The sequence below is a fragment of the Narcine bancroftii genome, chromosome 8, assembly GCF_036971445.1.
Source record: "Narcine bancroftii isolate sNarBan1 chromosome 8, sNarBan1.hap1, whole genome shotgun sequence".
NCBI lineage: Eukaryota > Metazoa > Chordata > Chondrichthyes > Torpediniformes > Narcinidae > Narcine > Narcine bancroftii.
This window is the reverse complement of record NC_091476.1, coordinates 16026687-16052456: the sequence shown is the minus strand read 5'-3', so window position 1 is coordinate 16052456 and position 25770 is coordinate 16026687. Positions and strand designations below refer to the sequence as shown.

General features: G+C 40.9%; 1 protein-coding gene across 2 annotated transcripts; it reads left to right on the top strand.

Annotated features, from left to right (window-relative positions):
* Positions 1 to 1308: 1308 nt before the first annotated feature.
* On the top strand, positions 1309 to 19430 carry zc4h2 (zinc finger, C4H2 domain containing). Of its 2 annotated transcripts, none has more exons than XM_069892964.1 (5): positions 1309 to 1926; positions 14284 to 14455; positions 15447 to 15619; positions 17505 to 17667; positions 18986 to 19430. In XM_069892964.1, exons 1-5 carry the CDS (start codon positions 1874 to 1876, stop codon positions 19097 to 19099), a joined length of 675 nt encoding a protein of 224 aa, XP_069749065.1. In that variant the 5' UTR covers positions 1309 to 1873; the 3' UTR covers positions 19100 to 19430. The 2 variants fall into 2 exon arrangements, with proteins under 2 accessions (XP_069749065.1, XP_069749066.1); XM_069892965.1 differs by lacking the exon at positions 1309 to 1926 and adding an exon at positions 1936 to 2083.
* Positions 19431 to 25770: the final 6340 nt, after the last annotated feature.

Genomic DNA, 25770 nt, shown 5'->3' with positions numbered 1-25770 from the left:
CCATACCTTTGCTACCTATAAACACATCTACTTCAATTCACAATGGATTATCTCTCTCATTCTGAGTGACCTACTATGCATGGTCCTGAAGCCACAACCTTTTCTTCTGAAGGCCATCTTTTACTTTTGTTTGTTGTCAATTTCTAACCATCTTCATTTCAAAGCTTTTGGCAAAGAATTGACCACGTTCTCTCACCTCAATGGTCTCCTTAACCTATCAAACACATGATATAATTTCTAGTTTATCCCATGGCAAACATGGCCTCACTCTCTTCTGATGGTTTTGCAACTTTTACATTTATTTTTCCACCTTCCCAATTCAGCTGAAGATCTTCATCTTGAAACGTTAAGTGTTCTTGTTTCCAAAGATGCTGCCTAACCTATTGAGTGTTCTTATTCAAGTTTCTTCTGACTAGGTCCAGTTGTTTAATAATTTTAGGTCATTCTTCCCATTGCCAGCAGTTCTCCTTGTTGGACTAATTACCACTGAAAGTCTGGGATGAATTTTTCGAAGCAAAAAGACAAAATGTAACAAATTCATTTACAAAGGGAAGCTTTACAAATTGACATCTAAAAACACAAGTTAATATTTTAGTCATAGGATTTGAATTTGAAAAGCCTACATCACAAATGTAAATCACAAAAATCTGTAGACATTGTGGTTGAAATAAAAACAAAAAATTCTGGAGGTGCTCAGCAGATCAAGCAGGGTCCTTTATGTAGCTAAGGTAAAGATACATAACTGCTTGAGCCCTTCATCAAAGTATGAGAAAATGCCAGCAGGCACCTGAACAAAACAGAGGGGAGGGGGAAGAAGGCAGAAGATAGGTGGAGAAAGGAGGGAGGGGCAGCAGCAGTGAGGGGATGGAGGGATGGCTGGAAGAACTGGAATGACAAGAAAGGGGAGGGGAAAGAAAAGGAGAGCTGGTTTAGTGGAAAGCAGTAAAGCCAATTTTAATGCCATCTGGCTGGAGGGTGCCCAGACAGAAAATAAGGTATTGTTCCTCCAATCTGCAGGTGGTCAGGGTGGGATAGTACACAAGACTATGGACAGACATGTGAGGCGGGGAGTGCAGGGTCGATGCCACGGGGGGGGGGGGGGGGCATTGCCCCCCCAAGAGAGGTGCTCGGCTCCTCTCCCCCCAGGAGGTTGCAGCCATCGATGCCCAGACTCGCCTCCAGCCTCACAAGGGTGCGTCAAGCGTCACTTGCGTCTGGCTTGACGCATGCTCACGGGGCTCTCCAGCCATCCCCGTTTACGTCACTAGCGGGCGCCGAGCGTACCTCTCGGATCATGACGTCATAAAAGCAGTGGTCGTAGCACCCTCATCCGAGAGTCGGATGATATTAATGGCTTCCCCCCTAACATTCGTCCTGGCCGTGCCTCGGACTTGAAAAGCTTGGCCACTCGCTGTTGTGAGTGGAGACGAAGTGCTTGAGCGACCGGTTTCTCCAGTGGAGAGAATGCCACGTATCAGTCCTCTGCATGTCCAAGTGAAACCCTATTTCCCTTTATATTCTAGAGACCACATAGTATAAACATTTCTATTATTTTAAACATGAGCACTTAGATGAGAAACCCCATTTTGGCCAACAAATTCCAGCTTGCCTCGATTCACTCTGACTGGATGCCATTTCGTGCCTCGTCTCCCCAGTGGAGAACCGGAAGTGGGGCGGGCGGCTTCGCAAGGCCTGTCGGGAGTGGTAGTTGATACGCGGGAATCCTCTTGCGGCCGTGGGCGGCGAGGACCACAACTCCCGCGGTCCTGTGCGGCGCGCCTGCGCGCTCGTTGCCGGACCCGTCAAGCCACCCCCCCCACCGGGAGACTTCTTTTGTTAGCATTCCCTCACTTGTGCCTCTGCTGCAAGCAACATGACCGAGGAGCAGGAGATCATGTGCAAATTGGAAAGCATTAAGGAGATAAGGTGAAGAGAATAATTAATCGAGTATTCCGTTAATACACTGCGTGGGCAGATCGAGTGTGGACCAAACAATAATGTAGGGCTGATGCATCGCACCTATTTACAATGGTGGGATCCGGTCTAGACTTTCCCTTCAAAGAGGCGACTCACCTGATTTTCAGTATGTACACCTTTAGTCTGATCAAAATGTACTTAAATGCGCAACTTGTGTTGAAAAACGTTAACACCTACACAACTTGATGCGTTTCAAGTGAATCTCCGTTCTTAAATCTGATCTCCGGGCACTTGAACGATCGTGACAGTTTGGGCTCATTGAAGCTGGCCGGAGAATTGTCCAATTTTCCACCTGAGCTTCAGTTCTCATTCGGCCCAAAACACACAGGTTTCGTTCGGCGCAACACTTGTCAGAGTGAACGGAAACCAAATATGGGGCGTCCACTGACACAATTCACTTTAATGAACGGAACGGAGAGGTGGGGGAAAAGGGCGAGATCAGAGTTGCTCCCTTGAGTTACTTTGGATGACCCGTGGAAGTTTTCTCAGAACTTTTAACCCAAAGTGGGCTCAAGCGAGAGAATCGGACAAGTTCTATCGTTCTATGATATGGGTGGGGTGGGGGGGAGAGAGGCACGGTTGAAATACAACTAATCTCTTTCGGAACACCTCTCTAGGAAGACACTTCGCAACAAAAGTGGCAGAATATGTTGCGGTGGTAAAATGGTCAGAATTTATGCCAATACAGACGTGAAGAGCGATGAAGACCATTTCGGGATCGTTTTTTGGGTACTTGACCTGTGAGAGCCTCGCTTGGGCTTATCACATCAACCGCTCATCAAATGATCTGGTTTCTCTTCTTCAGTTATGAGGAAATTAGATCACGACATCCCAGGAGCAAAAGCCATTACATTCTCTCTGTCAGGGTCCCTCAAGATAGTTATCCAGTGCAGGCTTCCAGTCGAGGGGCTTCCGCAAGCTCAGTACTTATTACTAGCTCCGCGAACCTTCCCTCACCCTAACCCATCCCTGGTCTGTCAGTTTCTTCAGACAGTGTAGAGATGGGAGTGGAAGTTATTTAAAGTGAGGACAAGTTCTGCCAGGCGGAGGAGGGTGGTGGTAGAGGGTGACTGGTCAAGTCTTTGGTCCAGAAAGAAGCAAAGTGCAAGAAGTGCCAGGTTGTTTAATTTGTTACTGAGGGCAGAGTTCATTGATAAGGAAAATGGAAGGCTCTCAGTTGACCATAACAGAATGGACAATATCTTCTGTATGTAGTGATTTGTTGTAATTGCTGGAAGAATTAGAGACGAGTTGAAGATTTTTTTTTCACCTAGCAGATGAAACATATCTGAAATTTGTTTGGTGATAGGGTTGTGGATGTAGAAAGTTTATCCCATTTCAAAAAGTGCTTGAAAGTGTGCTGCAGGTACTATAACCTGCAGGTACATTTGAGCAGGAATTGGAAAACGGGATAAGGCTGGAAAACTAATTTTCTGGTTTGTTATGGAAGTGATAGAAGTTTGGGGCATGGGCATGATGGGGTACAATAGGATCAAAGATAACGAAGTAATTAGATTGGTAGGCTTCTGGAGCTGGAGTGAAGTTACCAAAATCACGTTATTCCTGGAAGACATCAATGATGATTTTCCCCGTGCACACATGATCCATTTTTATCAGCAATTATTCTTTGGAAGATGAGGAAATGGCTGAGGCTTTAAATAATATATTTAAATAATAATATGTCAGACTTCACGGTGGAGAACACGACTACCATGTCAAAGATGGATATTTAGCATGTGATGGGAGGTGAGGATCTGGATGTAATAGCAATCCCTAAAGAGGTAGTATTGAAAAAAAACTTGAGGGTCTAAAGATAGATAAATTCCCTGGTCTTGATGGAATGCATTCTAGGGTACTGTAAGAAATGGCAGTAATAGAGGCTTTGGTGATAATTTACCAAAATTCTCTGAACTCTGCACAGGTCCCGGCAGAATGGAAGATGGAAAATGTCATGCCACTATTCAAGAAAGGATGGATGAAAAAGCAGGGAACTATGAGCCAGTTAGTTTAACATTTGTAGTTGGGAAAATGCTTGCAGCTATTATTAAAGAAGAAATAGCGAGGCAGCTGGAGCAAAATGGATCCCTCAGACAGACGCAGCATGGATTCAGCAAAATCAAGTCCTGTTTGACAAATTTACTGGAGTTGTTTGAGGATATAACAGGCACGGTAGAGAGAGGGGAGCAGATGGAAGATGGAGAATGTCATGCCACTATTCAAGAAAGGATGGATGAAAAAGCAGGGAACTATGAGCCAGTTAGTTTAACATTTGTAGTTGGGAAAATGCTTGCAGCTATAATTAAAGAAGAAATAGCGAGGCAGCTGGAGCAAAATGGATCCCTCAGACAGACGCAGCATGGATTCAGCAAAATCAAGTCCTGTTTGACAAATTTACTGGAGTAACAGGCACGGTAGAGAGAGGGGAGCAGATGGACATTGTGTACCTGGATTTCCAGAAGGCATTCGATAAAGTCACATAAAAGACTTGGACATAAGATCAGGATGCATAAAGTTGGAGGTGATGTATTAGCATGGATAGAAGATTGGTGGCAGAATGTTGGGATACAGGGGTGTTTTTTATTGTTGGAAATCAGTGGTGAGTGGGCTACCAATGGGGTTGGTGCTGGGCCTGCAACTGTCCATGTTAGGCATTAACAATCTGGAAGAGGGGACAGAGTGTCGTGCATCTAAGTTTGCTGATGACACTAAATTGAGTGTAAAAATATAGATAGGTTAAGTGAGTGGGCAAGGGTCTGGCAGATGAAGTATAATGTTATTAAATGAGAGGTTATACACTTTGGAAGGAAAAATGGAAGATCAGATTATTATTTAAATGGAAAGCGATTGCAGCATGCTGCCATGCAGAAGGACTTTGGAGTGCTTGTGCATGAATCACAAAAGGTTGGTTTACAGGTGGAGAAGACTAATGAAATGTTGGCTTTCATTGTGAGACAGATTGAATTTAGGAGCTGGGAGATTACCAACTGTACAAGGTACTGGTGAGGGTGCATTTGGAGTACTGTTCTGGTCTCCTTCTTTGAGGAGGTTCACTCCAAAGATGAGGGGATTAGCCTAAGAGGAGAGATTGAGTCAACTGGGAGAGTACTTGCTGGAATTTCGAAGAAAGAGAGGGGATCTTATAGCAACGTATAGAATTATGAAAGGCATTGGTGGGGGAGACTAAAATTTGGCCACATAGCTTCAAGATCCAGGGTAGTACATTTAGGACAGAGATGAGGAGAACTGATTTTCCAGAGGGTGGTGAATCTATGGAATTTGCTGCCCACTGAAGCAGTGAAGGCTACCTCAGTAAATATATTTAAGACAAGGTTGGATAGATTTTAACATTGTAGGAGAATTAAGGAATATGGGGAAAAGGCAGGTGGGTGGAGATGAGCGTATCATCAGATCAGCCATCATCGTTGAGTGGCTAAGCAGGCTCGACAGGCCGGATGGCCGACTCGTGCTTCTATTTCTTATGTTCTTATAAGAGTTCTCATCAATTTATGAACTGCTTGATAATGGTTTCACTTCCCATTCCTGCAGTTTTACTTCTGCTTTTCTCTAACATCTATATTTTTCCACATATGTGGAAAAATAATTCAAAAACCCAACCTGTCTCCACATGTGCTGATATTCTGTTTTTTTTTATATACGATTCCCATACTACCCCTAAATTGTGTGTTTCTTTTCAATTTCATGCCCCAAAAATGTGCAAGTATTGTAAAATTGAAATAGAAAAATGGTGGAAAAAACTTAACTGGCAGCATTTGTATAGGAGAATCAAAACTTTCCTACAATAAGTATTGAGGTGATTAATGCACAATTTATTAGGTCTTCACCATAAATTGTGCTCGCCAGTGACAAACCTCATTGTTCTCTTTAATTCAGTCTGAAACTGAACCAGATTCCTTGCAAGAGTGAAGCACGTCAGTGTGCAGACATGTGATTGAAGTAAAAAACACAATGCTGGAGAAACTCAGCAGGTCAAACAGGGTTCTTAATTTCGCCAAGATAAAGATGCATAACCAATGTTTCATCTTGAGCCCTTCATCGAGTTACCAGCAAATTGTCGGCAGGTGCTGGTGAGGGGGAGAGGGAGGACCAGAGGCAGGAGATAATAGGTGGATAAGGGAGGGAGGGCACGAGGGAAAAGGGTGTGTGTGTGTGGGGGGGGGGGGGGGAGAAGAAAGGGGATTTGGAGCTCAAGGAAAGAGGACAAAGGAATAGGGGAAAACAGGAAGTTTTCCAGCAGAAGCTGGAGGTCCATGTTAATGCCATCTGTTTGGAGGATGTCCAGACAGAATATTAGGTGTTGTTCCTGCAATTTATCAGTCGTCTTGGTTTGACAGACATGTTGGTGTGGGAGTAGAGTGCAGATTTGAAATGGTTGACCACTGGGAAATCCTTGACATTGATTGAGGCAGAGCGAAGATGCTCAGTGAAGTGAAGATTGCTTGCAACTTCAGTGTCCTGTTTTACACCCAACATTTCTGAATCATTGGTAAGGCTGCTACCTCCATTATATCTGAATCCACTTCCGACTCGGTCACATTTTCGCTGAAATCCATCTTCATACCTTTAGTAAATACACAAAAGTTGCAGAGAAACTCAGCAGGTCCTGCATCATGTTCCTCTTGGACAGGCTGAAACCCAATGATTTTTCCAATTTTACGTAACCCCACACCTCCATCTCTATCCTTTCTACTATTTACATATTTTTATTCAAATCTACCCGTTTTCACTTCGCTCTCTAATACTCTCCAACATGTTTTCTCTCCATTCTTCCTCGACTTGACTCTCCCCCATCTTACATCCAATATTCTATCACGTCTTGCCGCCACCACCACCCCCAACCCTCCCCCCAGCCATTCCACCACTTTAATCTCTTAATATCTTTGTTTCCTACTTCTGTCTTGATAAAGGTTCCTGACCCTGAAACTTACTGACCATTTCTATCTCACAAATGAGATCAGCTGAGTTCCTCCAGCATTTGCAGGATTTGTGTTTCTATAACATTTATTTTCTCCATTCTCAGTTGTTCCACAGGTTTGTTGTTTTACATTCCTTGCCAGGTTGTCTGCACCCCCTGTCGTTCTCCAGGAGCCAAATGCAACTCCTTGAGCCCGAGACTGAAGGCTCATTATATGGGAGGAGACATATTAAAAACATTTCTGACAGATAATTTGTCTCACCATCATTAACTTTACTGTTTCTATTGTAAAAAATGATGTATAAATCAAGCTGTAAATAAAAATGTTAAACGAAAATAATCAATCATAATGAACCTTCTATCCCCTCAAAATGCAATGCCTCAGTTAAAAATGTAGATGAGAGAGGAAAAGAAAGCAAAATATATATTGAATTGTTTGAGGAATAGAGCCATAGAACTTGCCAAATTTGTCAAGTTCATATTTATTGTCACGTTACCCCTCCATAAATCTTCGTCCGCGAAGCCAAGCCAAAGAAGATACCTGGCAAAGTGAGAAGGGTTCTTGAGCAGTCTAGCAAGGTAACTCTAACATTCATGTAACCATTCAAGGTTGCAGGGCAATAGCACAGTTACGGGGCATCAGGTTACAATGAGAAAAATTAATTAGTACATAGCAATGAGAGTATCATAGAGGGGTTTGCTCAGTAGTCCGGTGGCTTCGGGGAAGGAAGTGTCTTTAAGCCTGTTGGTGTGCACGACTGCACCCTCTTTAACCTTCTCCCCAATGGGAGGAGGGAGAAGAGTTTATCTGAGATGGAATGGATCCTTCCGCATGTTAGCTTTCTTACTTAGGCAGCAGGATATGTAGATGGATTCCATGAAGGGGTGGGACTCTAAGATCTTTCAAAAGAAGAATCAGTATTTTCAATTCAGAAGAATGTTTTATTGATGCCTATTCATTGGGCACCTAGTGTACAATACAAGGGATTGCAAGGTGAGCTAGCAGCTCTATTGAAAATAATACAGTAAGAAGAAAGGTCTAATTTTTATAATAGGGTCAAGAACTTCAAATTCCTGGATGTCCTCATCACCGAGGTTCTGTCCTGGAACTTCCATATCAATGCAGTTATGAAGAAGGATCGTCAGCAACTCTACTTCGTGAAGAGTTTGAGGAGATTCAGTTTATCACTGAAAACTCTTGTAAACTTCTACGGGTGTACCGTGGAGAGCATTCTGGTTGCTTGCATCACTGTTTGGTATAGAAGTGCCAACGCTCAGGACAAGAAAAATCCAAAGGGTTGTTAATTTGGCCTGCCGACATCATGGGCACCAGTCTTTGTTTCATTGAGGATATCTACAAGAGGCAGTGTCTTAAGAAAGCAGCCTCTGTCCTCGAGGACCCCTCACCATCCAGGCTATGCCCTCTTAACTCTGCCACCATCGGAAAAAAGGTACAGGAGTCCTAAGACAAGCACTCAACGGCTTAACGACAGCTTTTTCCCCCTCTGCCATTAGATTCCTGAATGAACAATATATCACAGGCACTGCCTTATTTTGACTACAACTTGCACTATATTTTTTAAAACTTATTTTATAAGATGGTTTATATAAATGTTTGCTGATGTGATGGTGCCACAGAACCACAAATTTCTTGACGTTCATGACAAATTCTGATTCTGATTCCTCCATTCACCCCATGTCTAATCTCATTCAGCTCTATAACCTTCTGAGACTTGACTCACTCTAGTGAAGTGGGGGTCTATTAAAAAGAACACACTTTCATCTGTTCCTCTTTGCTCACTGTTGAAGTTTAATTGTGATGTATGGATGGATGCTAGCTTTACCAAGCATGTGGCTATTTTATCCCTGAATTGGTGAAATCATTTTTGATTCCTATCTATTGACCTGGAGAGCGCATGATAGTTTGAGTCTTGGGATTCCAATGAGGTGTTTTCTTCGGAGCACTGGAGCTGAGGGGTGACCTGATAAAGGTGTAGAAAATTGTGAGAGGCATTGAAAGTCAGAATCATTTCCCCACGATAAAGGTGTCACATACTAGAGAAAATGAGGGGGAGGAAGTTAAGTTAAGGGAGATGAATGGGGCATTTTTTTAAACCATGGAAAAGGCTGCCAGGAGTAGTGGTTGGAAGTAGATCCAATAGTAGAAACTAAGACCTTCAAGGAAGGCACTGTGGATATGAAGGGGATGGAGGGATACCTGGCAAGTGCAAGCCGCAGAGTTTTAGTTTGATGTGGACATTGGTTTGACATAGACACATGGGCTAAAGGACCCATTCCTATGCTCTACTATATTCTACACCATACAAGGATTTAATCATGAAAATTTGGATACTTTGATCATGGACTAAAATTATCCAACACCTTCTTCTGACTCAATGAAACTATATTAAGTGCCAGTCTGCAAGAGAGGAATGAAGAAAATGGAAACACTGCTTAAGCACAAATAGATAAGTGAAATATTTTACATCCAACTCAGAGAGATTTTCTTTGCCCTATTCATCCTGTAGTTGGAGGAATAATGCAAATTATTATCTCTTATAAGCTGTTGATTCCTGAAGTTAACAATTTTTAAAATTTAGATATACAGCACAGGAACTGGCCATTCTGGCCCACAAGCCTGTGCAGCCCAAAGACATAGGCTCATGTATTTAGGCTCGTACACTTTAAAGGGTGGGAAGAAACTGGAGCACCCAGAAGAAGCCCATGCAGACACAGGAGAACATACAAACTCCTTACAGACAGCATTGGACTCAAACCTGGGTCGCTGGCACTGTAAATGTTCTTAATTACTGTCTACTGATGTTTCTCATACTTAATATAGTTTTCTCACATCACATGAGAAGTCTCTAACGTTTGGTAGTCATTGTTCCATAGAAGCAGCGTCATGTACTAACTAGGGCATTGAGGAAATGTTTGTTGTATTATGCAATGGAATTGAGGTAAATTGAAAACAGAAATGACTCCTGAGATCATTAGACACATCAAAAAGAACACGAGTAAATCACAGAACTGAGAGCCAGATTGAAATGGAACAACTGTAATAAAAATATAATGAAGAATAGTGTAGATTATTTGCATCTGTTCTGGTCTAGTGCCTGGATCACCTCCAAAATGAATCCCTGGAAAATGAGAACACATTTGCATGGAATGAGAATGACCATTTGTATTTGTTCTGCTTAGAACACTGTTTTTGTTCACAATCTCCATTCATTTTTCTGTGAATGCTCAATTTATATCTTCTCTAATCCAAAACATCTGACATCTGCTGATGCTAATATTATGGGCTGGATTGTGTTGAATATCGTGGTTATAGCACATGGTGACGTGGTTGTAAATCCTTGACTTCCCTACAAGGTATGAAACATGGAAATGTTGTATGTACTCCTATGTTTGAGGGGTGAATCTGACTTTCCACTCCACCACTGGAGTCCCCATAGAGTACTACGGTGAAGTTCAGTCTTGCTGCAATTTCCCCATTGTTATAATGGTGTAATTCTCTTCTGGATCTGGAGACACTATTGATGACAATGGGATTGTAGTTTTATGGCATGAGATATTTGGGAACATAAATCACTTTTAAAAAAATTTAAATGTTATAAATTTTAACCTTTTATATATTTTTCTGACCATCACAAAAGAGGCCTCTTGATAAAATCAATAAACTATGCTTTTCTTCATCTAATTCCACTTCCCTCAGTCTATTTATGTAACCAGTAATTATGTTTCATCCAGGAGCAGGTGAAATAATAAATAATTATCAATAGAATAACTTAATAATGGTTGCTTAACTCTCTCGGCTCTGAGATGTGTTAAAACATTTGCTTGAGCATTAGATTTTGTAGAGTTTCAGTTACTTTTCTCAAATTCAGTTTGTATGCAAGGGAAGCATCTTGGCAAGATGTTTTCACGTCAAATGCCATCTATACTTTTGCCAATGACACCAGTCACGGTCATTGGCAGAATCACAGGTGTCAATGAGGAAGTGAACAGGATGAGATAGGTCAGTTAGTTGAGTGGTGTCACAACAATAACCTTTCACTCAGTGTTAACAAAATTTAAGGAACTCATCGTGGGCTTCAGGAGGGAGAACTCAGGAGAGCACGAACCAGTCATTATCGAGGCGACAGCAGTGGAAAGGGTTAAGCACTTCAAACTTCTGAGCGTCAGCATCTCTGAAGATCTGTCCTTGGGCTTCGATGTTGATGTCATCATAAAGACTCACCAATGGCTATACTTCATGAGGAGTTTGAGGAGATTTGGTATGTCACCAAAGACACTTGGAAATTTCTACAGGTGTACCATGGTGCATTTGACTCGTTGCATTACTGTCTGATACAGAATGCACAGGACAGGAAAAAACTACTGAGAATTTGAACTCTGGCAGTGCCATCATGAGCATCAGTCCTAACTCCATCGAGGACATCTACAAGAGAGAGTGATTTAAGAAAGCAGCCTCTATCCTCAAGGGCCCTTATCATCCAGGCTATGCCCTCTTCACACTGCTCGCATCGGGAAGAATGTACAGGAGCCTGAAGATGGCACAAGGACAGCTTCTTCCCTCTACCATTAGATCTGAATGGACAATGAAACACAGACACTACCACAATTTCTCTTATTTTGACCAAATTTATTTCTTTTTAAGTGTAATATTTGCAGTGTAATGCTGGTGCAAAACAACAAATTTTGTGATGTGTTCATGACAATAAATTCTGATATTGCAGCGAAAGTGATACAGAAGAATTTATAAATAGCAAAGTAAGGTATTGATGGCAAAATATTCTTTAATGAATTGTAAACTTTGATAATAAATTGATAAAGATTGGGGTTACCATGAAATTTGACCTAAATTTAAATTTACAGCACCGTAACAGGCTCCTTTGGCCCACGAGCCCATGTCACCCAATTGACCTACAACCCCGGTACGTTTTTGAATGGTGGCAGGAAACTGGACTACCTGGAGGAAACCCATGTAGACAAAGGAGAACATACAAACTCCTTACAGACACCTCAGGATTTGAACCCCAGTCCCGATCGCTGGTGCTGAAACAGTGTTGCGCTAACCGCTACGCTAGCCGTGCATCAGAAATTAGAAATAAAATCAGGCATAACTCACAATACCTCTAAAGAAATGTTGCTGTTGGATCAGATTATTTCTTGTATTCCATTGCAGTAGGGTTGTTCTCTAAAAGTTGGTGAACAGGCCCAATGCAGCCTGTTCCAATTCAAAAGAATTGGCAATTGCCAGATTCCATACGGGATAGGGTGGGGGGGGGGGGGTGGTGGTTGGTGGTGCATTAAAAATGGTGGCAATGTCAGAACTAGAACAGGAGTGCTGCCGCTCCTGCGGACCCAGGAAGCACGAGAAGAGGAGTCAGAGTACTCTTCCACAGTGTCCTATGACCAATGGCTCGATAAAGGCTTTAAACAGCCTGTTAAAGGAACCAGTGGTGTTTTATTTTAATTCCTGCAGCCTGGGCTGGGCCCAAGAATGTGGCAGCTGCCTTCGTCTGGCCTCGAGGGATCGCATTCTCAGTGGAAGCAGTGGACTGGTGCAGGGCACCACAGGAGAATGGGAGAAAATCCCCAATTGAGAAGGAGATGATCGCAATCATGGTGACCAGTGACAGACCAGCAAGGGGTTTTGCAGCTGAAGGACACACATAGGTGGTGAGCTGTTGGTGACTTTTGAGCGAGGAACCCACTCAAGCTGCAGCTGCTGGCAATTTGAGATTAAAGGCTCACAGCAGGCTGTGCAGTGCTGGAAATAGGCCATGAGAACCAGGCATTGGAACCAGGATTCAAGAGGATTGTGAGTGCAAGGAGGTGCTGAAGGTTTCCTCATTGTATTGGAGGTTTAGATCGTATTGGAGGTTTAGATCTGGGCTTGGTTGCCGATGGTTTGAACTGAAGTGGAGTCTTGTGTGGCTGCAGAGGCTGCGGGAGCACTGGAGATGAATACACAGGCACTCAGTGACCCTTTCGCTTCTTTTTCTGACTGTTAGGGGTGCCAGGCAATGCTAATAGAAAATCCTCTGCTTTGTAGCAGACCAAAGGCAATATTACATTTTTGTTTTATTACATGACAATAAATGGTATCTGTAATTTTTCTTCCAGAAGAAACACTGCAGTTGCCATTGCTTGCCAATGGTGCCATTGCTTTGCCACTTTGCAGCAAGCTGCCATCAGTTTTGTCTGCCGATCCAATCCAACAAGAACAGGATTGAGAGTGCATTTTGTTTAGGGAAACCAGAATTGTGGTTTATCACGGGGTCTCTACAGACGCTTTATCACAGAATTCTCAAAACCATGCAGGAAGCCTGAAGGAATAGTTCAAATTTTGTTTGTAACTCAAGCTGGGGTTTTGCTTCATTGGTGAATATCTGCCATGTAGCCACAATATTTCAAATGTGAAATTAACAGATTGAAGAATATGCATGAAAAAAAAAGCAGTGAATGGGATTTTGTAAATTGGATTTCTAGGTTGCATATATTCAAAAAGCCGAGTAGATTGGCTTCCATTTTATCAGTCGAGCTAAAATCTGGAGGAGATGGTGGAGTTGTAAATGGGCATTTGCTATGTTGCAGATTCAAACTCCATATCAAGGCTTAAACATGTAGTTTTGTCTGATGTACCAGCACTCCAGGGTGAGGCACACTGCACTTTTCATTTTTTCTTTCTTTGGCTTAGCTTCGCGGACGAAGATTTATGGAGGGGTAATGTCCACATCAGCTGCAGGCTCGTTTGTGGCTGACAAGTCCAATGCGGGACAGGCAGACACGGTTGCAGTGGTTGCAGGGGAAAATTGGTTGGTTGGGTTAGGTATTACACTTATTAACCATTTGTCATGCAGTTACTCAAGTAGCTTTTAAAAATCATTGCTGCCCTTAGTGTCTCCTCTAATTGTTGCTGCAGGAATTCTCCAAGTGTTCTCGGATTCTACTTGCCTTTTTGAAGTCTTGCACATATTAAATTGAATGACTGGTATAAACTATCCATAAATAGTATCACTCCAGTATGAGTTGTTGGAGTGTGTGAGCCTGTTCCACTACTCAACCAGACCTCTTTCATCTAGTTGAGTTGTAACTGAGGCTTGCAGACAGCTGACCTTCCTGATATCCACAAATTTGATTCCAATGAAGAAATCAACTTCAAGAAATAGATTGACTAGAGATTACTACAAACACAGTGTCTTCACAAAAATAGTCTTCTTCTGGTCAGGTATTCGTCAAGTAATACTGATGCCTAGGTGTATAAAAACAGTATAATTTTTTTAAAATCAAGACAAAATGACATGAAATAAAAGGAAGGACTTGAGATTTCAAAAGCCCTAATCATTGATATGAAATTGCAGGGCCAAGACAGTGCAAATGGAAAAAATTAAAGCTCGTTTGAAGGCTGAATTTGATGCACTGGAATCTGAAGAAAGGCATTTGAAGGACTATAAACATGAAATGGATCTCTTGCTGCAGGAGAAGATGGCTCATGTTGAAGAACTGCGACTGATCCATGCTGATATCAATGTGGTATGTTGAAGGCATGTTAACATTGTGTTGAATTTTATTGGCTGAAAATTGCATCAAATTGATTTAATTGTACATTATTAGTTGTTTAAAAAAAGGTCTAAACAAAAAAGGGCATTGAGTCGATGAACAATTGAAGTTTGTAAATATCAAGCAAACTGGAAGAAAATAAAAACTGAATGTATCCCAGTTAATTTCTGATCCTATTGCAACAATGTGTTCCATCCAAGTGTCCAAGGCAACATTTAAAACTAAAATGTTTAAATTTTTCATTTGGTAGTTTAGCAGAGTTACTTTGTTTAAAGAAATAAACAAATTACTACAGCTCCTAGAAATCTATTTTTTTTAAAAATAAATGCAATTTAAAATGCTATTTAAAACTCATCAAGTCAGGGCCCTTCATGAGAATTTCATGATCTCTTACTTCTGCTTCTGGTCACTTTTTCCACTATATTTGTTCAAAGCAGCAAGTCTATCTTCTGAAAAGAGAAAATCATCCTAAACATCATTCTTGGTAGTGGAAGATGGGACCAGGATAATCTTGTGCTAGCAAAAATTATCAATATTGATCAAGTTCACACAAGGAGTTGTCCTTTTGAGATCTATTTAATTTTAATTTTTTTAAAAATTAGACACAGCATTGTAACAGGCCAATTCGGCCCTACAAGTCAGTGCCGCCCAAATTACACCCCATTAATTTACACCCCAGTCCGTTTTTGAAGGATGGGAGGAAACTTGAGCCCCCGGAGAAAACCCACACAGACATAGGGAGAAGATACAAACTCCTTATAGACAGCACGGGATTCGAACCCAGGTTTGGTCCCATTCGCTGGAACTGTAAAGGCATTGCACTAACCATGCCGCCCTATATGAAGAGTTCTTAATGCACCAACAGTTAACTTAATCAAAAAAATTGATATAGAGGAAAAGATATTTGATGGTATTCATCAGTTAATAATGTCCTTAATTTTCCACGCACTGCTTCTTTTTGTAGATGGAAAACACAATAAAACAGTCTGAAAATGACTTGAACAAACTGCTTGAATCTACAAGACGTCTGCATGAGGAATACAAACCTCTTAAAGAACATGTCGATGCTTTGAGAATGACTCTGGGTTTGCAACGATTACCAGACTTGTGTGAGGAAGAAGAAAAGCTTTCACTTGAGTAAGTGCCTTTAATTTGATGGAGCATAACTTGAGGTATCAACTTGTTTATACATTTGTTGAAGTCAATGAAACAAACTATAAGTGGACTACAATATATCATTTATTTAGTAAAAGTGACTGGAACTGCATTTTTAGCCTCAAAATGGATTTCCTTGCTCCCTTTTGAGTTGTCAAGCATTTTGATCAATAATTAACCTTAGGAATGGCAGTGAGACCAAAGGTGTCTCCGATCATAAATTCCACATCTTTACCACAGATTGCAGCATTCAACAAGGCCACCCTCTGAGAGATGAGTTCTAAGCAGAATCCATTGCAGAGGCTGTCTACTTTCACGTCCAAAAGATTACTCATTTTGCCCTCACTTTACTGCCGAAAGCATTATTTCCATTTTCTGTCATTTTTATTAAGTAGAACATTGTTTCCCTGGCAGCAACTCATTTAAGATTCCATCATCTGCCGTCTAAGGTATACCAAGTCTTGATTAGTCATCGATGTTCTGTTTACTGACCTACACACACACGAGCTCCTGCAATCATTATTTCTTCATGACTTTTACTGCTCCCCATTTCTTTACCTACTCCAACCCTGCATCTCCTTAAAATCTTCCACCAACATTCTGATTCTGTGAAGAGACTTGCTTGCTCTGCAATTAGTAGATAGTCTTCCACTATGTGGGGCTTGTTCAGGAAACTCCTTTTAAAAAAAATCAACCTCTTTGATCGGAGACTGTTTCAATAATCACCATCAATCTTCTTTAGGGATTTCCAAATTTAGGACCTGTTTATTACTGACATAAGAAAGATGGAAAACTTGTCCACAAAGTACCTGCAAAGCCCTCAAACACTATCAATTGCTATGGTCAAGAGAAACATTTGCTAACTATGATGTTCACATTGTCTGAGTAAGTGAAGAACGTGGATCCTTGAGAGATCTAGCAGGTCAGGCAGCATCCATTGATAGAAATGGTCAGTTAACATTTTGCGGTGGTATAATAGTGATAAGGTAGTAAGGGGTTGATGGATGATATCAATTATCTAAAGGGTGGAAGAAAGCAGGGAGGGCTGGAAAGGGACAGTGTATTGGACCAAAGGTGGGAGGGGTTAGAAACAGAAAGAGGGAGAAAGAAAAGTGAGGACAGGAGTAGGTAAAGAGATGGAAACAGTAAGATCAGATAGAAGAGGAATATGATGTATTTCTTTTTAATGAACCCTCAACTCTCTGGAAGAAAATGCCTTTGAGATGCTGGAAGATCGCTGATAAATTACATTGCAGCAAAAATTAGTGTCTTTCAGGAGAAAGTATGCAAATTTAGCTTAGGGAAGTGATTTGCTCAAATCTTTCAGAATTCCTTTGTTGCAAGATTTAAATTTAAACGTAGAGCACAGCAACAAGCCCTTCCAGTCGATGAGCCCATGCTCATCCAATTGACCTACAACCTCAGTACATTTTGAAGGGTGGGAGGAAACCAGAGGGAACGCAGGTAGGCACGGGTACAAGCTTCTTGCAGATAGCACCAAATTCAAACACGGGTCACTGGCACTGTAACAATGTTACGCTAAGTGTGCCACCCACAAGGTTGAAATGCAGAAATTTAATACAGATATTGAGGGATTAACACCTCTAAGTTGCTCACATCATAAGCGAATGCAATATTTATCTAATTGCTATCTAGGCAGACAAGGATAATAGTGCATCCCAAACAGAGATAATAATGAGTTATGTCATATTGAGGTTGTCTTAAAGAAATGGACGATAGAAATACTTAAATTGCTGTTTATAATAACTTTGGCTGCTTCAATGACCGCTAATAATCGAATATTCCCTGATCGTCTTCTATTTGTCAATGCCACTCAGTAAGAATTTTCGATGTTTTTGCTATCCAGTTACTTTGAGAAGCAGAAGGCAGAATGGCAGACGGAGCCTCAAGAACCACCTATACCAGATTCACTTGCAGCAGCGGCAGCTGCTGCCCAGCAGCTACAGGCGGCCAGGAAACAGGATGCCCGACAAACAGCCACGTTCCGACAGCAACCCCCTCCTATGAAGGTAACGTCGAATGAAAACTTTCTTGACCATTTAATTAACAATTCAAATACTGCTGCACATTCAGTTGTTATTCTATTAACTTTTATTTTGAGACATATGAGGTGCACTTCTGGATTTGGGTTTGCAGAAGCCACTAAAAGGAAAAGCAATATACAGTAAATCCCATGTACGGGATTTAGTAGATTCCGGTTAAGTGAGTTTTTCGGTTGCTTGAGATTGTTTGATGCAAATTAATGGTGGGGCACAGCAATTTTAAACTAATGCTCTGTTTCTGCAGGGACTCTCTTTAGGTTCTCTTTCTCCAGTTGTGAGGAGTGCAGACGATTCTTTGCCTTGCGCCAGACAAAAGTTGAAATATATCAACATGTCTATTTCACTTTTAATGTATTGTTATGTGACAAGACTTTGACAAAGCTGAACAATTTTGCCAAAGAATTTGACCCTGTTCAGTAATGGTGAACATGCCATAGGGTAGTGACAGGGGTGAAAGGAATGATGGTCATTGATGGATTTTCCTCAAATATAAGGTTAGTGTTTAGCTGGCATCAGTGAGAGGAAGACGTCAGTGAGAGGAAGACGTCAGTGAGAGGAAGACGTCAGTGAGAGGAAGACGTCAGTGAGAGGAAGACGTCAGTGAGAGGAAGATGTCAGTGAGAGTAAGACTTCAGTGAGAGGAAGACGTAAGTAAATGTTGCCAAGTAATAGGATTCTGCCAGAGTGAGATAAAATGAAATTGCTGTCATTTTTATTTGATGTACAGCACGGTAACAGGCCCTATCGGTCCACGAACCCAAGTACAACCCCCCGTACATTTTGAAGGGTGGGAGGAAACCCGCGCATACACTGGGAAAACGTACAAATTCCTTACAGACAGCGCTGGATTCCAACCCGGGTTGCTGGTGCTCTTAGGCGTTGCGATAACTACTTCTTTACTATAATATACTATTGGTTATGTTATTCCCCAGGATGAGGAATAGATTCTTTCCCTTAGAATACAGAATGGTGTGTGTATGTGATATAATGTGACTTCTTGTGATATCATTAATCAAGAAAATACCTGGTGATAGAGTATTAGGTTTTTACTTTTGAATACTGAAATAATGGATGGAGAGACTATGCAGATTTTGTCATTAGTCAGTTAGTAATTACAGGTACCTTGCAAGTAGCATCAGTTGTGGGAACAATGAGGGGAGTTTATGGCCGATATTTCATGTTTTTTTTTTAAAGTGCTCTTTTTATGCCAGAAAAAATTAAGTGATTCTCTGATAGTAATATCTACAGTACGTGAAGTTACTGACCATTCTATATCTATCCTTAGGCTTGCTTGTCTTGTCATCAACAAATCCATCGGAATGCTCCCATCTGTCCTCTTTGCAAAGCAAAAAGCAGGTCTCGTAATCCCAAGAAACCCAAGAGGAAGCAAGATGAATAAAAAAAAAATTTGAAAAGTGCACAAATTAACTGATGTTTAAATGTGGCAATGTTACTCGTGCAAACTGAAGTGTTATTAAGTAGTTATTTTATATTTTCATGTGTTGTAAGCACAAGCTGTATTTTGATTTTTTTTTATGCCAGTGCAACTTGTTCATAAAATGTGTGGAATAGAAGGTTGAATTGTTTAAATATGAACACATAAATATTTAACTGACAGAAGAAAAAGTACTAAGATTAGTGTATTGTAAATTAGTTGGACTGATATGTTAGAAATATGGTACACCTGGCTATGTTACATTTGTAGTTTATGATTAAATGGTTGTACAATTTGAACTAGTCAACTAAATTAATCATGATTTATCAATTTTGAAAAAAAATATTTATTACAAACATATCAAACATTATTTTGGTATACAGATTCCTGCTGGGCTGAGGCTCCATGAATGTCGGTAGTGTGCCTTGCTAAATGAACTGTTGGGTACCATCAGACTGTGTGGAGGTGGCACAGTAATCTGATTCTGTTCAGATGATAACTTACCAAAAGGACTGGCTGGACATGGGACCAAGAGTGTTTTCTCTATTCCTTCGCTATGGAAATGGTGAGGGCCAACTAACACTCTCTGAGGTGAGAGACCCTCCCGTGGATGGGAACAAAACCTGGAACATTTTCAATTATCGATGCACCATCCTTAATATTGATCCATGAAGCACTAATGTGAAGGTAACCTGCAGCAGGAAATGTTTCCCCATATTTACCAGGTAAGACTTTGTGCTTAGAATTATAGCCAGGAGCTAGCACATACTGACTGTGCTACACAAATTATCACTCTTTTCAAGCCTACTATTTTGTTTAGAACTATAAAGCCTAGAAATTATGCAACGTTGTGTCATCAGATGTCTCCTTAACCCATTTCTTTTTAAACTAATGTGCACAGTATTGGTTCAGACATTCATCCCTCTCTTCTGTCAGAATGTTATGGGTCCAACCCAATCTAGTCACTTTAATAGATAATACCATGAAAGGTGCCATCTTACAGACGAGTTAAGATAATGCAAAAGTCCCAAGAATCCCTTCTCCAACATTGCTGGAAGGTCACTTCTTTCCCATTGTTTTTCATGGGAACCCATAGTGTGCAAGATGCTGCTGTGTTTCATACATTACAGCAGTGTCTTCAGTTCAAAAAAGTGTTCTGCGAAACATCCTAAGCATATGAAAGTGCTTTCTGAAAATATTTTCTTGATCACTATTTTAAAAAAGCTGGAAAATGTATTATGAATACAATGCTTTATAGTCATACTGCACAGCATAATTTCTAGGCTAATCAGATAAACCGGATAGACAAAATTGAACTATTCAATGAAAGAAACTATTCCAAAGTTTGTAATTGCCATGTGCCTTTTTAATTACAGAGCAACACTAATGTTTATCTGCATTTTAAGGCATTTATCTAAATTCCATTCTCAAACCTTGTTTGTAAATATTTTGTGGTTCAAATCAATTGTTTTGTTTTCAATAAATAAAACCAGAAGATTCAGTTTCAAAGAGTATTAGTTCATTATTCTAAACCATGTTTTGATTTATTATACCTCTTTCACAAGAGCTATACAGACAGGAATCTAACTTGTTCAATTCCAGAATTATTAAAATCTATTCAGGTTTTTTTTTTTAAAAATACCACATCCCCAATTTTCCAATCCATGGAAACAATTCCAAACTTCAAAACAAAGAGAGCACCCATTGGTAATTAATTAGCTCTTGCCCAGGGCAACAATACCAGAACACTTAGATGCGTCTTCAATGATCTTCCATCTGTGTCAAGAATAAATAACCTTCAAATTCCCTACAGGTTGGAAATGGGCCATTTGGCCATCACAAACATGCTGACCACTGAACATCCTTCTATGTTAATCCCAACTACCAGCACTTGGCCCAAGGCTTTCTATGGCTAGGTGATCCAGAAGTGGTGTGTGTAAACCTGCTTCCATCTTTCTGTCAGGCAGGGTAATATAGGTACTCACACTCTGGGTGAAAAAGGACCCCCTTCAGATTCCCTCTAAATCTCTTCCTCTAGTTCTAGTGACTTCCACACTATCTTTATGCCTAATCATTTAACCTATCTGAATCATGTCCACTCCATGAAAAACAGAACTAGCTTCTACACTCATCACACACGAAAAGCTTATCCCTGGCAACATTCTGCTGAATCTCCTCTGCACTCTCCCCAGTGCTTTCACATTTTCCCCAAGAGCTTTAAATCTATCTGCCACTCCTCAGATAACAAAGTAGCCCATTCAGTAAGAAGCAAGATGTTGATGACCAGCTGTCCAAGGCAGAGCTCCCTGCCTGATTGGCACTCCCACCATTGAACAATGCATCGAGCGATTCATGAAGACTCCTTCAAGAGTAGCTCCTAAGCTCAGGATTATTGCCAATGTAGAAAGAAAGGGGCAGAAGGAACATGGGGATTCTACCACCTTCAATTTCTTCTCAAAGTTGCACATTATTTTGGCTTGTGAATACACAGCTGTTCCTTCACCAATACCAAATCAAAATTATTCAACACAAGAACCTTTTAGTTGAAGGATCACAGTGATGAAGAAATTTCCACCCCATTGCACCAGTGAATAAAATAAAAACAAATGCACCTAGCTATCTGAAAGCAGTCACAAGACAATAAATCTGAATCTAGTTTACTGGCGTTGGTGACCATTCCAATCCTTCCACTAGATTACAGAGCTGGTGGAGATGGTATTGATCAATGCCAGTCTATTATTTCTGATAGACTATCCTTCAAGTGAAATGGACAGGAACTAGTTGCTTTGCTGTATCTCTGTTCGATGTTGAATAGTTGGGAATATGTAACAGAGAATTGTCTGGGTGATTTCTAGAGTAATTGTAAATGTCTGTGAGGGTAATGGAACATACAGATATTAAGTCTGAACTGTGATGAACAGGAGGAGATAGTTGTTGGATAAGACTTCAGGTGTGTAGGACAGGCAGCAAGGCAATTTAGTGGTTCAATTACACAGAAATGGAATTTGAACATCTTAATCATGGGAATGAAGTCATTAATCTTTTTGGGATGCTGCAGCCAGGTCCACAACTGGTGCTAAGCTCAGTATCTGCCGTTGGCCAATAATTATTCATAACAGATTGGGAGAAATTATTGGGGCCCTGAGAGAAGGCATCTCCCTTCCTCTCTTAATAATATGTGCTGTCTGGTTTTGGAAAATAGTACCTGCTCTTATTTCTTTGATGTTTCCAAACTGACTTCAAAGTTCTGCATTCATATTTATTGTCAGAGTACGTACGTGACATCACATACAACCCTGAGATTCGTTTTCCTGCAGATGAGGCAGAAGTGCAGAAAACTATTACTCAAGATGGTACGTACATGTAAACAAATTGACTGCAACACAGGGAAATAAAACAAAGTGCACAAGTAAGATTCCTTCAATGAGTCTGAGTTTATCATTGAAGAGTCTGATGGTGGAGGGGCAGATGTTCCTGAACCTGGTGGTGTGAGTCTTGTGACACCTATAGCAGCGAGAACAGACCCTATGCTGGGTGGTGTGGATCCTTGATGATTGCTGTTGCTCTCCGACAGCAGCGTTCCCTGCAGATGTTCTCAATAGCGGGGAGGGTTTTGTCTGTGATGTCCTGGGCTGTGTCCACTACCTTTTGGAGGGCTTTCTGCCCTGGGGTATTGGTGTCCCCTTACCAGACCATGATGCAGCTGGTCACCACGCATCTGTAGAAATTTGCCAGCCATCATCACAAACCTCCGCAAACTCCTGAGGAAATAGAAGCAATGATGTGCTTTCCTTATGATCCCATTGGTGTGTTGGGCCCAGGAAAGATCCTCCAAGATTGTAACTCGGAGTGGCAATTGGATACAATGAGCCCCACTCTAAGAATTGCACGCATGGCTTCATAGCTAGCGTTAGTTACCCTCACACTACACATCATTAATATGTGCTGATGGGATCAGCGGTGTTAAAATCCTGTAAAACACTAGTTTGAGTTGGCTTATGAATTGATTCCATTGTATACTTTTAATGCAATTTAATTTACCTCTCACTATGATTTAAAATAATTTTAGAAGACGCCTGATCTTAAGTTAAAATTATGATTTTGAAATCAATGGTGAGTGATTTCTCGCATCTCTACTATACCTTTCTTCCACCACTGAGGGGCACCATTTAGCTTTTTAAAATCAAATTACAGTAAAAACAACACATTTTAGACAAGTACAATACTTACATTTTAAAGTTGTTAAAATGTTTGCAAAAGATAATGGTGCTAAATTATTACTCAAGGATTGCAATGACACCTACAACATCCATAATGTTTTGGACTAAGACACTTTCCCCCCCTTTTTGTTTTGCCCCTGCACTCCACAGTTTTAAATTTGCTGTAGTTTCCACATGGTCAAACCAAAATGTATACAAATAACCTTGAATAAAATCTGGAATGTGCACTTTAATTATTTGATTACAAATTTAAAACTGTGGAGCACGGGGACAAATAAAGAAAAGAAAGTGTCTTTGTTCCAAACATTTTGGAAGGCACTGTACATTACATCTTTGGTTGCCCAATCTATACAAAAATTCAAATACTCTACAATTATTGTACGAAGCTTGTAATATGCTCCACTAAATTCCAAATTTATACTGTGCCATGTAACCTGGGTGGTGGGGTGGGGGAGGTCCAATACTCAATGGGAATGTTGTCTTCTCTCATTTTGTGTGTTCCACTCAAAAAGGATGATTTTCTAAGTCAAGGCCCTTTCTCTCATGCTGTTGTTCCTTTCTCTAAAGTTATGGCTACTCCATCTACTTTTCCATTTTGCATCTCTCTTGTAAATGCTAAATATTTCAAATATTTAATTTCCAGCCATCGTCACAACATCAGTTTGTACTTATTTACTCCACTGATTCATTGTCAGAAAACATACATGACATCATATACAACCCGGAGATTCTTTTCCCTGTGGGTGAGGCAGAATTACCACTTATTGGCAGTGCGATAAAAAACTGATTCAACATACACATGTAAACAAATAAAGACATGCAAACAAACTGAAGGGAGAGAGAAAACAAAATCAATAAAGTGCAAAAGTGAGAGTCCTTAAATGAATCTTTGATGAGTTTGTTGTTGAGGAGTCTGCTGGTGGAGGCTGTCAGCAGTCCCTGGTGGTGCGAGTCTTGTGGCACCTACTCCTCTTCCCTAATGGTAGCAGTGAGGGTGATGTGGATCTTTGATGATTGCTGCTGCTCTCCAATGGCAGCGTTACATGAATATTTTCCCTATAGTGAGGAGGGTTTGCCTGTGTCCACTGCCTTTTGCAGGGCTTTCTACTCTGGGCTATTGGTGTCCCCATACCAGACTGTGGTGCAGTCAGTCAGCACTCTTTCCACTACACTTCTGTAGACATTTCCCATTGTTTCTGGTGTCATATCAAACATCTGCAAACTCATGAGGAAGTAGAGGCACTGACGTGCTTTCTCTATGATGCTATTACTATTTTTGGGTCCAGGAAATATCTTCTGAGAAAGTGAATCCCAGTAACTTAAATTTGCTTACCCTTTCCATCTCTCATCCCCCAATAATCACTAGATTGTATACGTCTGGTTTTCCTTTCTTGAAGTCAACAATCAGCTCCTTGGTTTTGGTGACATCAAGTACAAAGCTGTTGTTGGTGCACCATTCAGCCAAGTTTTCAAGCTCACTCCTGTATGTTAACTCATCACCCCTTTTTATACAACCCATTACCATGGTATCATCCACAAATTTGTAGATGGCGTTATTGTCATACGGAGTAACACATAGGTGTGTAACAAATTGAGCAGGGGGCTAAGAGGACAACCCTGTTTCTGATGGAGATTGTGGAGGAGATGTTCTGACCAATCCTTACAGATTTTGGTCTGGAGGTGAGGAAATCCAGGATCCAATTATACAGTGGGGTGTTGAATCCCAGGTATTGGATTTTGCTGATGAGTTTTAAGCGGATGATGGCGTTAAATGCCAAAATGTCATCAATAAAGAACATCCGTATGTGTGCATCTTTGCTGTTCAGGTGTTCCAAGGCTTTGTGTAGAGCCAGTGAGATGGCATCTACCATAGACCTCTTGCTTCAATAGCCAAATTGGAATGAATCCATGTTATGCTCATACTGGAGCTTCAACAGCAGACTTTCAAAACACTTCATCACTTTTGATATGAGTGCCACTGATCAATAGTCATTTAGGCAGGCTACACACTCTTCTTGGGCACCATTATATTTGAATTCTTTTTGAAACGGGTGGGTACCATTCCCTGTCAGAATAAGATGTTGAAGATATCTGTGAATACATTGGCAAGTTGGTCAGCACAGATTTTTAACACTAAGCCAGGTACTCCATCTGATGCTTTCCTTGGATTCACTCCCTTGAAGACAGCTGCTCGTCATCCTCGGATACGGACAGGAGAGGATCATCAGGGGACATGGGAGTGCGCAGTAGTCATTTTCCCTTGTTCTTATGGTCAAATTGGGTGTAGAAGGCATAGAGTTCATCTGGGAGAGGAGCCTTGCTGCCTCCTACTGCACCAGATTTAGGTTTGTAGCAGGTTATGTCATTTAGACCCTCGCACAGCTGTCAGGTATCTTTCGTTGTTTCCATTTTCAT

Excerpts from the sequence above, each read along its gene's own strand:
- zc4h2 (XM_069892964.1), top strand. The coding sequence starts at position 1,874 with ATGACCGAGGAGCAGGAGATCATGTGCAAATTGGAAAGCATTAAGGAG. Across the intron at positions 14,456-15,446 it reads TCCATGCTGATATCAATGTG|ATGGAAAACACAATAAAACA; the intron begins GTATGTTGAAGG and ends TTCTTTTTGTAG. Across the intron at positions 17,668-18,985 it reads AGCAACCCCCTCCTATGAAG|GCTTGCTTGTCTTGTCATCA; the intron begins GTAACGTCGAAT and ends ATCTATCCTTAG.